This window comes from Vigna unguiculata, chromosome 7, assembly GCF_004118075.2.
Source record: "Vigna unguiculata cultivar IT97K-499-35 chromosome 7, ASM411807v1, whole genome shotgun sequence".
NCBI lineage: Eukaryota > Viridiplantae > Streptophyta > Magnoliopsida > Fabales > Fabaceae > Vigna > Vigna unguiculata.
This window is the reverse complement of record NC_040285.1, coordinates 39,764,190-39,782,126: the sequence shown is the minus strand read 5'-3', so window position 1 is coordinate 39,782,126 and position 17,937 is coordinate 39,764,190. Positions and strand designations below refer to the sequence as shown.

The following is a 17,937-nucleotide window of genomic DNA, read 5'->3' as shown; positions in this document are numbered from 1 at the left end:
TTTTTGGCTCATTAACAAGTGAGCCAAAATTGGTTGACTCACTAAATCATCAACCCGTAGTGGATTGAGCCGGGTTGGACCAGATTACCCGTTTTGATTGTTCTAATAATAATTAAGGTTATTAATTATTATTTGCATTGTTAATTTTTAGTATTTTATTTTCATAATAAACAAATAAATACGAGTGAAGTAATTGGAAAATTAGGTATGGGTATTGCTTTCCATTGTGATAACAAATGAACCAAGAAATAAATTTGGAGGAGAATAATTTAATGAAAACGTAAGTCTGATAAAATAATTTAATAAATTTGAATACATCGTCCTCTAATCTCACCGCATACACAAAAATGATATTTGGAACGAATCCTTCTAATAATCTCTCACCACCCCTCCTTTAACCCAAAAGGAACATGAAAGTCACTGGTTCCTTAATTCTTTGTAAACAATAAATCTGTGCAAAAAAACTCAAGTTAATCTTAATGATATTTATTTTTCATTTAATTTCTTTTATTTATTTGTTTTGTATAAAATCAAAGTCATGCAAGATCTAATATATATCTATTCCGATATTCATAATGCACTTACCTGATTAGACTTGTCATCTATATTTTAGGATCTATATTTTAGGATAATAATTTTACTTTATGTTACGATCTCAAGTAAACCTAAATAATATTAACTGATATGATTTGACATATGATATCCAAGGTACATGATACAATTTTGATATTATCTCAATTTATATTTTCTCAATTTCACCGTATTATTCGGAAAAAAAAAATTCAGAGTTCTAAATAACCAAATAAAAAAGAAACATTTGTACTTTAAAACACTTTTAACGAATATTAATTTCTATTATATTTATTTACTAAAGCAAGTTTCCGGTCATATTAAAAAATACCTTTCACTTTTTGATTTTTTTTAGGGTTAAATATGTTTTTGATTCCTAAGTTTCAGTGAATTTTAGAATTAGTTTCTCTTCGAAACTTGATACTAATTTAGTCATTTATCTTTAAAAATGTGTGAATTTAGTCCTTATTATCAGATTTTATTAAGTTTATATCACGTTTCAAGCGCACTTCATTATAATATTTGAATTATTTACACCGTTTGACACATTTTTGCTTTAATATTAACTTAAATATTACCATAAAATGCATTTAAAATGTCAAATAAACTTAACAAAATTTGATAAAAATGACTAAATTTACACATTTCTAAAAATGAAGGACTAAATTGGTATTAAGTTTTAAAAATGAACTAATTCCAAAATTCACTGAAACTTGAAGGAGCAAAAACATATTTAACATTTTTTTAGGATATTAACATTTCCTTCTTCAAACTCTTTTAATTATTAAAGTAATCAAGAGCATCGTCCATTTTTAGTAATGATCACATTTAAAAGGAAAAGGAACATTAATATATAACTAATTTTGAATAAAAATTGCTTTCTTTTATAAATTTATATTTTTAAAAAATTAATATTATTATTTTTCTAATTATAGTTACTAAACTAAATTATAGGATGATAGAATTTGAAATTTTTTTTTGGATTTTTTAGTATTGTTTATTTATTGTATCTTTATAATACACTAATTTTGAATAAAAATTGCTTTCTTTTATAAATTTATATTTTTAAAAAATTAATATTATTATTTTTCTAATTATAGTTACTAAACTAAATTATAGGATGATAGAATTTGAAATTTTTTTTTGGATTTTTTAGTATTGTTTATTTATTGTATCTTTATAATACACTGATCATCATTAATTTCAACATTTAAAAATATGTTAAAAAAATTTATTTAACAGTATATTTTTAACGCTCACTAAATAATAGTAAAAAAAACAATAAAAAACCTGAACTCAAAAATTATCAACTGCGGGCCAATCAGAATTGTAAATGTGATTTTATATTAAATATTTAGTTGGATAGAGAGGAAAAGCCCGCAGATTCCTCCCAAAACCAACAATTATTACGTAATTATAATTATTTAGTGAAGGGTTTCTAAGATCCATCATCGAGGCACACAAAAACCACCAAAATCGAATATCCAATTATCCATTCACACCGAGAAACAAGGGTTTCTGCTACTTCCCTTCTACGGGTATCTCGCTACACAACTTTCAAAACACGCTCTCGACTTCACTCACTCTTTCCCTGTTCCAAATCCCAACAGAATACAACAATATTAATAACAATAAAAAAAAGGAAAAAAAAGTAGAATATTTTCAAAGTATAAAGTTAAAGATTGGAAAACAATTGCATCAAATGGTACTTGTAAATCTCCGCTTAAACTTCGGTCGCATTTTCAGCATTCCCCTAACCGTCACTGTTCTTCTCTCCTCCGCCGTTCCCTTTCCTCCCGCCGCCGCCACCGCAGCATTCTCTCACCACCGCAGTGTCGCCGCCTCCGCATCGCCGATGAATACGTCGTCGCTCTCACAGTCTCACTCTCCGCCTCCTCCGGTGGCGAAGAAGGTGGAGCACGCCATGGAGATGTTCGGCGACGTTAGAATCGACAACTACTACTGGCTCCGAGACGATTCCCGCACCAATCCCGAGATGCTGTCTTACCTCAACCAGGAAAATGCCTACACGGATTCTGTCATGTCTGGTGCGAATCCTCTTTTTTCTTATCCTCTTTGGCTTTCACAGTTTTTTTAGTTTTCTTCTTACTTTTGATTTATATTTTTCTTTTGAAAATACACTCCGCCTAAGCATGAAAGTGTAGCACACTATAATCATGACTGTGCATGTGTGGATTTACTGAGGAGTCTTGGTTACAGTAGCAAGAAGTCATCGTTGGTTTAGTTTCTGTAATTGATTGCACGGACTCGTCTTTTTTATGAAGTTTGGTTCTCGGGAAGGGAATTGTAACACTGTATTTGGTGCGGTCACAGACGAGGAAAATTTGAAATAATTTGGATTTGCTCTCTTTCTCTCTTAGTTGTATATTGCATCTGGATTAGTATAAAGCAACAGTTTAGGCAAACAGACCAACTTGTGACCCGTGATTATTCTACAAACATTCCGAGCTAGTAATTAATTCACAACTGTGCACAAGACAAAACGCCTTCTAAACAGTAGAAACTATGTCACCATCAGATGCATCCGTGCTTTCTAAAGTTTATTGTCAAGCTGGAGGTTGATTGATGGGTTGGTTCCGGTGTAACTTGAGGAGTGCTATCAACACACTCATGTTAATAAGAAATTATTGAAAACTACAAAATCATGACAATCATTAAATAAAGAGTATGATCCCCAAAATTTTTGTGATTTTTAATGAGTTTTGACTCAGCATACTGTATTCAAAAGATTTTATTTCAAAGTGTTACTAGAATTTCTCTTATGACTTTACAAGTCAGTCTTCTGTTCGCTTCCTCTGCAATATATGGAAATGATTCATTGATAAACTGAGCAAATATAATATAAATGGGTAAAACGCTCTAGGACTGTGTGGTGCAGACTTAGGAATCCCTTTGATGTGTCTACCCTCTTCACCGCCACACACAGTCACTTTTAAAGGAAATTTATTTAGATTACCAGAGGAAGTTATCCTCATTTTCTTTAAATTTCTAGGAACCAAGGAATTTGAAGATAAGCTTTTCTCTGAGATAAGAGGAAGGATTAAGGAGGATGATATCTCTGCACCTTTACGCAAAGGGCCTTATTACTATTATGATAGAACTTTGGAAGGGAAGGAATATGTTCAACATTGTAGGCGCCTTATATCTGATAGCCAAAAGGTGCCATCTGTGCATGACATCATGCCCACAGGACCTGAAGCTCCTCAGGAGCATGTTATTTTGGATGAGAATGTCAAAGCACAAAGTCACAAGTACTACAGTATCGGTACCTTTAAGGTTAGATCATAGTATTATGGCATTTTTTTCACTTTCTTCTGTCTAGTTTCCCAACTTCCAACTGCTTTTATTTTATTTCAAGCTACGTTTATTTTCAGGTTAGCCCAAATAACAAGTTGGTAGCATATGCAGAAGATACCAAAGGAGATGAAATATATACTGTTTATGTCATTGATGCTGAGACTCGAGCTACTATTGGAGAGCCTCTTGTTGGTGTCACAGGATACCTTGAATGGGCTGGCAATGATGCCTTAGTTTACGTCACAATGGATGAGATTCTCAGACCTGACAAGGTGGGCCGTACTCCTCTGGAATCAGTATTGTTGTTGCATTCAGTTCTAATAATTTTTCGTTTTTCAACAATAGCAGCAACAACAACCAAAACTTTTATCCCACTAGACAGAGCCAGTTAAATTAATCAAACAATACCATTGTGTTCTTTCCGAAATCACTTCTTTAACAAGACCATTTCATTCAAGATCGCTTATTAATGATCTCACTCAGTCTTTCTTGATCTACCTGTACCTTTAGCTGTTGAGCAATCCTTCATCTTACCAACTCCTATAACTGGAGCCTCTATTTCATGTCAAGCTCTAGACCATTTGTTGGGCATTATAAATCCCAATCTGATTAGGAGTGAAATTGGCCAAATTTAACTTAAATTTTAGCCTGATAAAAATGCTGAAAACAGGAATATGAGATTTGTGGTTTACTGTGTGATGCTGTGTTTCCATGTAGCAGTGATACTGAATGTTTTCTGGCTAATTCTTAGCCTGACACTTAATTCTGATTGATTAGGGTTCAGTTTTTGCTTATTAAGGGAAAACTGCTTTCTTTTTAATTTGAAAATAATAGTTATAATAATTAGGGTTGTTTATTAAAAAGAGCTAAAAACTCATAATCTGGAGGAAAGACTATATCACAATTTCTTTTTTTCCAACTATGAAACGAGCAGGTCCAAGCCTTGCTCCAATCTGGTATTTAGATATGTCCACAATGTTTATTTTTTGCAATAAAAAAGTTCCCTTTCGGTAGTATCATTTCTAAATCCTTGCCTTGTTAGTTGTCTACTTTCTGCGCTAACATCTTAAGTAATACAGGCATGGTTTCATGTGCTGGGAACAGAACAGTCAAAGGATACACTTCTTTACGAGGAAAAGGACGATATGTTTTCTCTAGATCTTGAAGCTTCTGAAAGCGAGAGATATTTGTTTGTTGCGTCAGAGAGCAAAAATACAAGGTTCAATTTTTATATGGATGTTTCTAAGCCCGAAGAGGGTCTCAAAGTTTTGACACCTCGTGTTGAGGGCATTGACACAACTGTCAGCCATCGTGGAGATCATTTTTTTATTAAGAGGAGAAGTGATCAGTTTTTCAATTCGGAGGTTGTAGCTTGTGCTGTCAATGACACCTCCTCAACTACAGTTCTCATTCCTCACAACGAAAGGTAAAACAATCTATGTGTCATTGCTCAGTTGCTTTGCTCACTCTTGCCAAAACCTTGATAAATTATATAGCAACTTATTTATGAATGTGTACGGACCACTGGTATTGCATTCAGATATAAAAATTACAGCATAAATAAGAGTAAAAAGCTTTTTGAACAATGCGATTATTAATTGCTGATTTCCTACTTTCTGGTTTAGTTACTAGAAAATGATGGATTGTTCTTATACTATATATAATATTCCCCTTTTAAAAGCAATGTATTAGTATGTGGCAGTTAAGCCTGCATTCTAATAGGAGGTTATTTTCTAAGATGCTTTGTAAATAATCGTTTGCTGCTTATGCAACTTTATTTTCTCTGTCTCTATTGTTTTTGTTCTCTTAAACTGTTCTTGATAATTAATAAACTGTTTTGGGCTGTTACCTTTCTAATTAAACTTTGGTCAGCTGTTCCTTGGCTGGTGGTATTATATTCCATTACAGTTTATGGTGAACTGATTTTCTGCCACATTATATTTATATGATGATCCTTGTCATCCCTCAAAATCCAAAATCATTAGCATGAATGAGAAACAATAGAAGTTCATGGAGCTTGTGTCTTTCTCTCTAACCAAATCTTACATTGAATTTTTTTTTTTTCTTTTTTAGCATTAAAATTCAGGATATACAACTTTTTAGTGATCATCTAGTAGCATATGAGAGAGAAAATGGTCTACAAAAAATAATAGTTTATCACCTTCCCACGGTTGGTGAACCACTAAGAAGCCTTGAAAGCGGCCAAGCAGTTAGTTTTGTTGATCCTGTGTATTCAGTGTATCCTACGGATTCAGAGTTTTCATCAAGTATTTTAAGGTTTTCATATAGCTCACTGAGGACTCCTTCCTCTGTATATGATTATGATATGAAGACAGGCACTTCTGTTTTGAAGAAGATTAACTCGGTAAGTTAAATGGGCTGTTAAACTTAAGCTTTTCGATTTTGCATTTGGTCTTTTTTCGGTCTTGATAGTCTATCATGTAGACTTATTTGTTCTATGCAAGTCGTTGTATCCCTCGTTGTAATTTTGACGTTTTGCCATGTTATGCATACCTATGCTTAAAATATTTAATGTTGTCTGATCAGTACCTTGGCTTTGTTATTCTGATTGGCATTCATAATTTTTTGAATGATTTCTTCATTTCATATTTGAGCTGTTATTGTGTGCTGGTTTTTTCTCAAGGAATTTACTGATGTTTGATGGATTTCGAAAGACAGCATATGAAATACTAAAATCTGACTTTTGATATAAGTTGTCTCTTGGGGAAAGCTATGACGAGGGGACAGGTTGACTTAGCAATATTGTGGAGAAAGACATCAATTAGTCCCTAAAAGTAAAAAATATTCTAGTCCCTAAAATTACAAAAGTAAATTCTAGTCCTTAAAATTGGCCACTATCAGTAATTTTAGTCCTTAAATTGGTATTTGTCGGTCAATTTGGTCCATAATGTTAAGGACCAAAGTGATTGATGACAGTCAAGTAAGGACCGAAAAAAAAAACTTAACGTACCACAATGCCAGAAGCTCCTTGCAATGTGAAGGTATGAGAAAGGGTCGTCGTATGCAGCCTTGTAGGGTTTTAAATAGCACTATAGCGCCACTGTAGCAGTGTAGTGGTCTAGATCAAACCCTTCCTGTTACAAGGGCTGCTGTAGCGGACCAAACACTGTGCTTAATAGTGGCACAGTGTGTTGATTCAAAAAAATCGGAGACACCGGGGATTTTTTGGAGGGAAATTTTTGCGATTTTAATTTTCAAAATTGGAATATATGGATGTGATAGAAGATTATGACTGATAAAATCCCACTAATAATGACTTGTTTCTGTTAATTGTGGATGTTATTAATTTTGTGTGGTATATATTGACTTGTATTTTTTCCTGAGTCAAGATACTAATGACCTTGTATTGTTAATTATGAATGCTATAAATTAGTAATTTTATCATTTTCTAGTTTAAAGGTATATAGTATACATTATTGTATGAACTATAAAAGAATTTCAAAAAAGCAAGTCAGCCACTATAAGCAATCTTGCTATAGTTCTTTTGGATCTCTCAGCAACATGCCATTTTGTGGGATTTAAAATATAGTGCAAAGAGGTTGTTTACATGACCGATCGATCATGAAAGCATAATTCTATTGTCGCCCTCAAGGACCTTAGAAATATGGGTTGTCCCTTTTGGGAACTGAACTTATTGATTTGGTAATGTTTAAGTGACCAAATTGACCTTTGATACCAATTTCAAGGATCATATAGATGCATAATATTTCAAAGGGTTCTGAGGCAATATTCATGGTATTCGGAATCTGTGAACTATTATAAATTTCAACTTATCTAGGCTTGAAAAGGTGTATGGTAATAATGGAAATAGTTATGGAAATGATGCCTCCATTTATTTTATCGTCATTGTTATTGTTATTAGGTTTTCTTCTTTTTTCTTTGGGGTGGTTTAATTATTCTGTATGGTCTTATTTTACTCAGGTTCTAGGAGGTTTTGATTCAGCACGTTATGTCACCGAAAGGCAGTGGGCACCTGCTTTGGATGGAACTTTGATTCCCATTTCTATTGTTTACCGTAAAGATGCTGTGAAGCTTGATGGATCAGATCCATTACTACTTTATGGATATGGATCGTATGAGGTAAAAGCATATAAGTTGAGATAGATTGAATTGCATACAACAATACCAATTATGAATTCTATGCTTTGATTTTTTATGGGATAGTGGATGAAAGTTGCTAGCTGCTGTTTTCCATCATTCTTTAATGCTTGCCACTTGAAAGTAAAAGGGATGTTGTACTTTTTTAAAAATTTTGCTGCTAAACACTCACATTTTTTCTTATTAGAAACAAGATATAGTCGTATCTTTGTCTTATATCATTTAAGTACAACATCCCTTCTGATTGCTTTATGTTATGTCATTATTGATTCAACTAGTGAAGATAGTTATTTGTTTACTTCAATGTTTGCTTTGTATATATGGACGGCAGGCACTAACTGTTAGCCTGTTTGTTCCTTTGGTTACAGATTTTTTCCGTTTAGGAATCTGGTCTTTACACCTTTGAACATTTCTCCTTCCGTTTCTTCTAGAATCTATAACTTAGTGACCTCAAATTGTCAACAGATATGCGTGGATCCCAGTTTCAAATCAGCAAGGCTTTCATTGTTAGATCGGGGTTTTGTATATGCCATAGCTCATATACGTGGAGGTGGGGAAATGGGGAGGCAGTGGTACGAGAATGGGAAGCTGTTGAAGAAAAAGAACACTTTTACTGATTTTATTGCATCTGCTGAATATTTGATTGAAAAAAAATTCTGTTCTAAAGAAAAGCTGTGCATTGAAGGAAGAAGTGCTGGTGGTTTGCTAATCGGTGCAGTTCTTAATATGAGACCAGATTTATTCAGGGCTGCTGTTGCAGGGGTACCTTTTGTGGATGTTGTGACAACAATGCTTGATCCAACCATTCCTCTCACTACTTCAGAATGGGAGGTAATTTTTTCTATTATTCTGCCATTCCATATAGATGTTTGAAGGCATTCTGGATTGGGTTTTGGAAGCGGATTTGTAGGACTCAAGATAGTTGATTGAATTAATGTATTCTTCCTTATTGATGATAATATGCCAACTGGACTTGTTTCCTTGCTAAAATGGATGAATTTGTCTAGCCAAGCCGTGTCTTTATAGAAACCGTTTCTACAAATTTGTTTCTCATAGTATACTCTAATTTTGTTCAACCTTGTAGTGGACCCTATCATTTTCCATGTTTTTTAGTGGCTTTAACTGGGCCCTTCTTTTTAATTTTGTTGCAGAAATACTATTTTCGTAATTTGATTTATACATGGTCTTGTGATCCCCTGGATCCCATTTATGTTTTATTTTTTACTGGATCCTTAAACCAGTGAAATTGTTTTAGCATTCTTTTTCATCTTATTTTTCGTAAAATGTATCAGATTATAAATGTGGAGTTATTTTTTTAATTGTCATACCACTTACTTATCGTTTAAACTTATGTAATAAGAGGCATTTTATAGCCATCAAAATCTTCGAGATTATTATAATTGTGCGGGTCTTTGTTTCACATGTGTAATAACAAATTTTGAATTTCATTATTCAAGCTAGTCCACAGTGTTCTATGATGTTATTTCTCTTGTTTTTCTTTTTCACAAATGAGATTGTTTCCTTGTGTTACTGCAGGAATGGGGTGATCCTAGAAAGGAGGAATTCTACTTTTACATGAAATCATATTCCCCCGTTGATAACGTGAGAACCTTTTGGCTGTGCTTGATGCGCTGTGTTCTTTCATTGGCTATCATTCTTTTTCAGTCTGAGCATAATTTTTATTTTTCTCTTGTACTAAATGAATTTTAGGAATAATTTTTTTCTAAGTCCTCTCTCATTTTATGCAGGTGAAGGCACAGAACTATCCACACATTCTTGTTACAGCTGGATTGAATGGTAATCATATCTGACTCAAGTCACTAAACTGTTCTCGTTTTTAACTTTAATACTTAAAGCCAGATCATTCTTTATGTTTTGTGATTACTGATAAATTGGTTTTACGCGTGACTTGTGCATCTTACATCCGCTTGTGCATGCTGTAGACCCACGCGTTATGTATTCTGAACCTGCGAAGTTTGTTGCAAAACTAAGGGATATGAAGACTGATGATAACATCCTGTTGTTTAAATGCGAGCTTGGTGCTGGACATTTTTCTAAGTCGGGAAGGTAATCTCAGATTTCTCGTCTTCCGGTACTTTTAAATTTAAGAAAATTTTTAAGTAAATAATAATAAAGTATCATTGATATTAAACATTATCAAGTCACGTTTCTTAAAACAAAAGAAAATGTATTAGGAGATTTTTGTCTTGGATTGTGAAAATTTCTGTTCAATGCTATTTTTTGTCTTGGATTGCAAATTGTTTTTATGACAAACCAATTTTTATTTTGCATTCTTACCATAAGATATCTTATCGGGGATTAGGTTGAAGATATTTTGATAGAGAGATTAAAATGAACGTCTTTTTGGAAAGAGATGTAGAACATGGAAAGATGACAATACATATTTATAAGGTAAAATAAAACCAACTTGGGAACTAGAGAGGCCATTTCGTTTGAGAAAATGTTTTCTACATTTAGTTACAAAATTACTATCTTATTTTCACTTCGTTTCTAATTTATTTGCGTAGGAATCAATGAAAGCAAAAAATAAGAACAGAAAACAATAAAAACCTGATTTCATAACATGCTTAAAAAAAATTGAATATAGAAAATAAAGTAATAATATGCTAACATTTTTAAGTGTATAAGTTAGAAAATGGAGACAAATGATTTTCTAAAACCAAATGCACTCACTAAATCTTTTGAAGAAGTTAGATAAGAGATTTTCTAAAAATATTAGAGTATGTAAGTTAGTTTTAATTGATAAAAAAATGATTTATTTTACCTTTTTATTCTTTTAAATTAGTTATTAAAAAGTTTACCCAAACTCATAAGGAGATATTTGTTTTATTTAAATTAAATGCACAGTAATGTTAACACGCTAAAATTATACTTTTGCTCAGAGTATAATTTTAATATGAACAAGAATATAATGGGAGTCTTGACCTCGTGCTACCTCTTCTGTTTTGATGGCAGATGTTATGGTTTTACCTTCTGTTAGACATTAATGTTTTTCTTCTGCCTTTTGGAATGATAAAAAAATTAATAATGTTGTTCACTTTTAAAAATTTAAAAGAAAATGTTGCTAAAATGTTATCAGACAACTGTAGATTTTATTTTGTTTTGGTTGTTCATGTGTTGTCTGTCAATGTAGATTTGAGAAGCTCCAGGAAGATGCCTTCACTTATGCATTCATCATGAAGACTCTAAACATGATTTAGTCTTTAGATGCATGAGGTGCTGATGTCGTCGAGATGGGTCATTAATACATCCATGGCTTGAGTGAGTAAGTAAATACCATCGTGGTTCTGAGTGCGAGTTTATTATGTCAGACGTTTGGGCCATCTTAGGAATTAAATTGCTAACAATTTCAGAACAAAATCTGATATTACCTCTGCAATTCAGAAATCATGTCATTTGTAAAATTCCATTGGTAATTTATATTACAAATGGGAAGATATGGCAATTAAGGATACGATGCATCTGTGTTTATCTTATCTTTCAAAAATAATGTCTGAATTACTTTTAACCTGGATTTGGGTTGACAAGATATTATCTATGGTAGTGTTTTTTTTATCTTACAAAAGGCAAAAGGACCAAAACACCCCTGACTTATTATTCAAGTTGAAACCTAATTTCTCTTCCGGATCGCGCTTTCACCGGATTTCTGTGTTGCATCATCACTCTGCCTTTCAATGCCGCCGCTGAAAACTGCTATGTCACGTAAGAACAGTAAGTTTTTTTTTTTTTTACAGTCTATATATCGCAACATTTAAAATATTATTCTGAGTTATAAACCAATAAATTTGTAATGTACATTATAGAGTTTAAAAGAAAAAAAATTCAAAAAAGATGTTATCATTATTAAATAATAATTGATGAAGCTGGATTTCTTAATTTGTAAAAAGTAAACAAAAAGGGAAAATGCCACTCTAGCTAACATCTTTAGATATTGTAGAAATGAAATAAAATTTGAATGATAAACTCAAACTAATTGATAAAGTGGGGAAATGAAACAAAATAATTCAATCACACCAGAAGGATGGGTCCTGAACATTGCGCAAATCTAGAAAAGCTTAATCCTTCGTCATTTGATGTAAGTAGATTCATAGATACCTATCCCTAAGTACCTTATGTTAGGATGGCCTACAAGGTTGAAACATATCTTAAAAAGTTTAAGTGATTAAAATATTATTTTGATGAAAACCTAGTACATTAATCTTTAATGTTAATTTTAACTTTTAAAATTAGACTTGTGGAATTGTTATTCATTGTATAGTTAATCAATTTAGAATGTTAGAACCCTAACATTTTTATCATTATTTGCAGTAGATAGCTATTAGAACCCTAAATTTTATGAAAAGGATTACCATGTTAAAGTCAGAACCTTTGTACCTATAAGTCTCTTGAAGAGACATCTGGCCAAACTTGAATACTCCCATTTTCCATTTCTTTGCCTCCCCAATTATTTGTTAGCTTTCTCACTTTTTTTGTTAGTCAATTCAATTTGACAAGCTTGAATATGCATGCCTTGCTATCCTATTCATGAATTAGTAGGCATGTCCTATTTTTTTATTAAGCACCCATCAAATATTATTATATGATTATTTTTTTATTTTAAAGTATAAAATATTTTTTTCTTATTTATTTATAGGAAAATAATGACTTGTTCATTTAAGATTAATCTCACATAGATACTATTTTTTAAGTTTTATAAAATAGAATAAAGAAATTGAGTGTGTTGAATTCAATAAAGAAGTGGATCTTTCTCTTCCCTCAACCAATAACTGCAGGCCCTTACTAACTTTTTTAAGGATCCAATCAAATATATTGAATTTACGTGGTCATGTTGACTTTTTGGTTTGTTACATATTTTTAACTATATTTGTACTTTTTTTATTTTATAAAAAAACATAAATATCCTTAATTGATAACTCCTTCAGATTTTAAAAGATTTTTGTAAAAGTACACTAATTTTTTAAAACTTTTTTATGATTTTTTTAAATTGTGTAAGCCATTATATATATATATATATATATATATATATATATATATATATATATATATATATATATATATATACTCAATAATCTCGTTTAACTTTGGTAATTTAAATATCTCTTCCTTTAAAATGGATTTTAAACAAAAAGATTTACAAAATACAAAATTATAATATTTAAATGAATTTTATGAATATATAAATATTAAAAAGAAATTATTTATTTATAAACAAATATCATAAGTCATTTCTTTAATTAGATAAAACGTTAAACGTTTAGCAGGAGAAAATAATGTATATGTGGAAAAATATATATTCAATGACTTATCTTCTTCCAAAAAAACAAACTTAACTTATTAACAAGTTAAAGAAAATTCAAATAAATGTTAAAATCTGAATTGAATAATATAAAACAGTACAAATTATAGTAATTTATTTATTTATTCTCTTCGTATATAGTATTTTTTGCATGTTGTAATAAAGATTTATCTTATAAATCAAAATTTGAGATGTAGTTAAATTTTTTCAAAAAAGTAAAAACTAAACTAACATATTCAAACAAAAATAAAAAATGACATATTCAAACAGAAGTAAAAAATAACTAATTAAAACTTCGATCTTTATTTAAAATTAAATTGATTTGAATGTTAGAATATCTTATTATCCTGTTACGATTCAAACAGCAGAAACGATCGGAAAGACTCGAATGTTTGAATAACAAGCGGGTACATGGGTGGCGCACGACCTTCGAGGAACAATACCAATCTTGAATCTTAATTTGATGAGTATGAGTGGTGATAAAATGAGTATAAAATTGATGATACCCGAAACAGTGTGATTGAAGAAGTTGGATGACAACAAAAAACCAACTCATGCATTGTTTAGTAAAAAAATGAAAACAGGTTTTTTAGTGAAAGAGTCAAAGATTGACAGAAATAAAAATGAATAAACCTACAGAAGCAACGGCATGATGATGAAGTAAAATTTGAAATTGGAAGATAAGAAAAAGCATTATTGTTTTTGTTCCCTACCTGCAGCTAATCTGTGTGTGGTAGACAACATTTTCACACATGATTCTGTAACCAACAAAGGTTGTGTGAATGAGTGGATATGCAGAAGTAGGACCCTCTTAATGGTTTGGACTATAATGTTAGCTTTTAAGAAATTTGGGTCCCTTTCTTAAAAGTCTTCAACTTAAAGTCTGCAAAATCCAAATTTCAGTTCAACCACAATCATCCCACATGGACCAATCTCTTTGATGGCGCAATCACCGCAATCTAATAACACTAATTTCCATTATTCATCCACTCATTCCATTCTCATATATCTCATATATCCAATTTTCACAACCCTTTTTGCCTCACTCTTTTCCGATTCTAAAATACTATTCACTTCACTATTCGTATTCAATCAAAACAAAAACCACTCCCACTTCCTTCCCTAGAGTGTTTCATTCCATCTTTCCTTCTTTCTTTCTTTGGATTGTAATTTCTGATTAGACACTTAATAAGACAATCCAATCTTCTCATTATCCGATCATTACCTGAAATTCAATATCGGTGTTTCGATAACGGTTAAATGAATCGTATAAATAACAAATTTCGAGATACCGGATAACACAATTAATTTTTCGAGTCTAGATTTTTTATTGATTTTTTTAATGTTATTTTTTTGCTGATTATTAAAAATACACTGATATTTTAAATATTTTTTTAATATATTTTAAAATGTTGAAATGATATTTTAAATATTTCTTTAATATATTTTAAAACGTTGAAATTAATGATAATCAGTGTATTATGAAAGCAGAATAGACAAACAAATAGAAAAAAACAGTAGACAATCCAAATTCTAATTTATTAGAGTAAAAAGTGAACTTTAAATTTAATTCATTTTTATAAAATTAACTTAATAAAATAAGATTTGTATCCATATATATATATATATATATATATATATATATATATATATATATATATATATATATATATTATATAAATTTGTTTTATTTTTAGACAATGTGGTACTTCCAACAAGTGAAGTATTTTATAAAGTAAAAGATTCATAAATTTATTATCTTTAAATTGAAAATAATCTCGATTACTAATATAAGTTAAAGTCAAATTTCATCGGTGTTCTATCTTCTAAATATTCATGGATTTTATCATAATCTAATTTATTTTAATAAAATCTTCTGCAAATAAATTTATGATTAAATTAAAATAATTTTGCACCAAGTAATCTATTCTATTATTCATTGTTGTTTTCAATTGATATTGTTTTCCCTCAGCATCACCAACTACCACTTCCTCGTTTTGATACACATCACACTAATAAACTTTTTTCATTGAAAGGATTGGAATTAGTTTTAGTAGGGAAGTGGTGAAGTTATGCACAAGAAAGTGGGTGGTTGCTACAAGAATACTGAATTGTGTCTCTAATTGTTCTTGTCTCGCACGTCTTGCTACAAATGTTCTTCAAGCTGCTTCGTCCATTATAAGTTCATTAGTTTGCTTGTAAATGTAAATCATTAACGTTAAAATAACAACTACCTAATTAATCTATGTATTAACTCAATTTCTATGTTTGAGATTTACCTCTACTAATTTAGATTAAGTCTAAACTCTTTTTTCTCAACTTAGTACTTATGTTCTTAGGTAATATAGAGATGACAATAGACATTATTAGAGGGTCTCAAATGTTAGGAATCCAAGTATGAGTCTAAGTCTTACATTGACTGAAAATGATAAAGTAGAGCATCATATAATAATAAAGACTCATAAATCTATTGCCTTAAGCCTTAAGGTTTTGGGTTGAGAGTGATGTCAATGTCTTATGTAATTGAACTCAGATTATGACAAATTAACTTTTATTATTAATTGCATTAGTACATGAGTGAAGATCTTGAAACCTAACTTAGAGAGATTTGGTTACATACCAAAAAATAAAATAAAATCATAAGACGATGGACAAGAAATGATTTTATTATTTATATTGGAATTTTCCAATTATCTATCACAAATTTAAGATAAGTTTAAAGTTTCATTATAAGTAAAAATAAATAAGATGTACAACATATAAATAGAAATACTCATTAATTTATTATCTTTAGTTTTTGAATTAAAGATGATATCTTGATTTCTTATATAGATTTATTAAAAACGCATTTGTGTTGTTTTTTTTCCACAAAAAATCTACCTACATCTTTAGAAAACGTTGTTATTATTATATAAACATTGTTTATATTTAATATATGATAAAAAGAATTACAATCATTATTTATGTATTGTGTTTAAAATCAATTGAATTTTTAAAATCAATTCCGTTTAAATAAAAAAGAACAAATATTTATGTATTGTGTACACGGAACATTATAATTGGATTTTTATCCGAATAAAAAAAAAACTTCACCAAAAATTCAATAAAAGTAGTGCAGTGCTAGAGACAGATTCAAGCCATGGCAACACTCGTAGATAGTGTAGTGGAATTTGGATTCTAGATTTTTTTGTGTTGTTTCTCTATTGTGTCTCCATAATACATTGATCACCACTAATTTTGACGTTTTAAAATATATTAAAAAAATATTTAAAATATCAACACAATGTATTTTTAATGTTCAGTAGAGAACATTAAAAAAAACAAATAAAAAATCTGGACTCTAGATAGTGTTGTTTAACAAATAAATAGTGAATATTTAAAAAAAAAATGGAAATTATACTGAAAGACACATTTCACAACAAAAGGAAAGTCATTTCAACATTTCGGTGACTATGAAAATATTAAGATCCCTTAAAAAATTAAGATGTCAAAAAAAAGGGGAAAAAAAGAAAAGATTCTCTATCACCAAAAGTGTTGGGTAAGAAAAAAGTATTGTGTAAATTTCTTGCATAATTACAACAAGTTTCGAATATATTCATACACCATTCATCTTAATTATTCTTTAAGATATCATCTTTAGTAAAACACACACATTATCTAAATAGAATTAACACATTAGTTGAATAAACAACCATTATTTTTGTTAAAGGTTCATGTCATTACTGATAAATTAAATTATTATAAAAAAAAAAAACTAGAGATGCATTAATAGACCATTTTAATAGTAGGCAAAGCAAAACAAAAGGTGGAATAGTCAACCCGTGACAAATTCTTAATTGAAAGACCAATGTGAAACCATTGTTCTATTATAACCACAAAAAATAAACCATTTTAATGTTTTTTTTATTATACATTTTATTTCTTTTTAAGATTAAATATGTTTTTTATATCTTAACTTTCAGTGAATTTTAGAATTAATCTATCGGAAAATTATATGTTAACCAAACTTTTTTGACCTATTTTTAACCCAATACTTTAATCACTATTAGATCATCTATTTTGATTCTTTTTAGTGATGTGATATGATGATCTAATGGTGATTGAAGTGGTGGGTTAAGAGTGTGTCAAAAAAAGTGGGTTGAAGTATCATTGTCCTTTTATTAAGTTTATTTGACATTTCAAGCGCGTTTCAAAATAGTATTTGACTTAACATTAAAGCAAGAATGTATCAAACAATATAAACAACTCAAATACAATCCTGAAATGCATACGAAATATCAAATAAACCTAACAAAATTTAATTAAAAAGACTAAATCTACGTATTTTGAAAGATAAAAGACTAAATTGGTCAAAAGTTTCGAAATAGATTAATTCTAAAATTTGCTGAAAGTTAAGGGATTAAAAACATATTTATCCCTTTCTTTTTATTGGTATTATAAACGGTGAAAATTGTGTTGCTGTGAAGGAAGGAAGCTAAGTATGCTTATTGATAGAGAAAAGTCGATATTCATCCTGCTTCTAAAAAACAAATAAATAGTGATAGTTTGTTCTATGCTATGTAGTGAAAAGGAATCCACAAAATAATATACCTATTTTTCCATGAAATCATGAT

At 30.2% G+C, this 17,937-nt stretch overlaps 1 protein-coding gene across 1 annotated transcript; it reads left to right on the top strand.

Annotated features, from left to right (window-relative positions):
• The first annotated feature begins 2,057 nt into the window (after positions 1-2,057).
• Positions 2,058-11,585, top strand: LOC114191727 (protease 2). Its single transcript, XM_028081087.1, has 11 exons — positions 2,058-2,618; positions 3,584-3,867; positions 3,966-4,160; positions 4,968-5,314; positions 5,962-6,253; positions 7,831-7,989; positions 8,473-8,838; positions 9,544-9,609; positions 9,756-9,804; positions 9,951-10,074; positions 11,162-11,585. Exons 1-11 carry the CDS (start codon positions 2,273-2,275, stop codon positions 11,226-11,228), a joined length of 2,295 nt encoding a protein of 764 aa, XP_027936888.1. The 5' UTR covers positions 2,058-2,272; the 3' UTR covers positions 11,229-11,585.
• Positions 11,586-17,937: the final 6,352 nt, after the last annotated feature.

Bases quoted from the DNA above. Each gene is read 5' to 3' on its own strand.
- LOC114191727 (XM_028081087.1), top strand. From the start codon at position 2,273: ATGGTACTTGTAAATCTCCGCTTAAACTTCGGTCGCATTTTCAGCATT. The intron at 7,990-8,472 runs GTAAAAGCATAT...AATTGTCAACAG, and splicing joins ATGGATATGGATCGTATGAG to ATATGCGTGGATCCCAGTTT. The intron at 9,610-9,755 runs GTGAGAACCTTT...CATTTTATGCAG, and splicing joins CATATTCCCCCGTTGATAAC to GTGAAGGCACAGAACTATCC.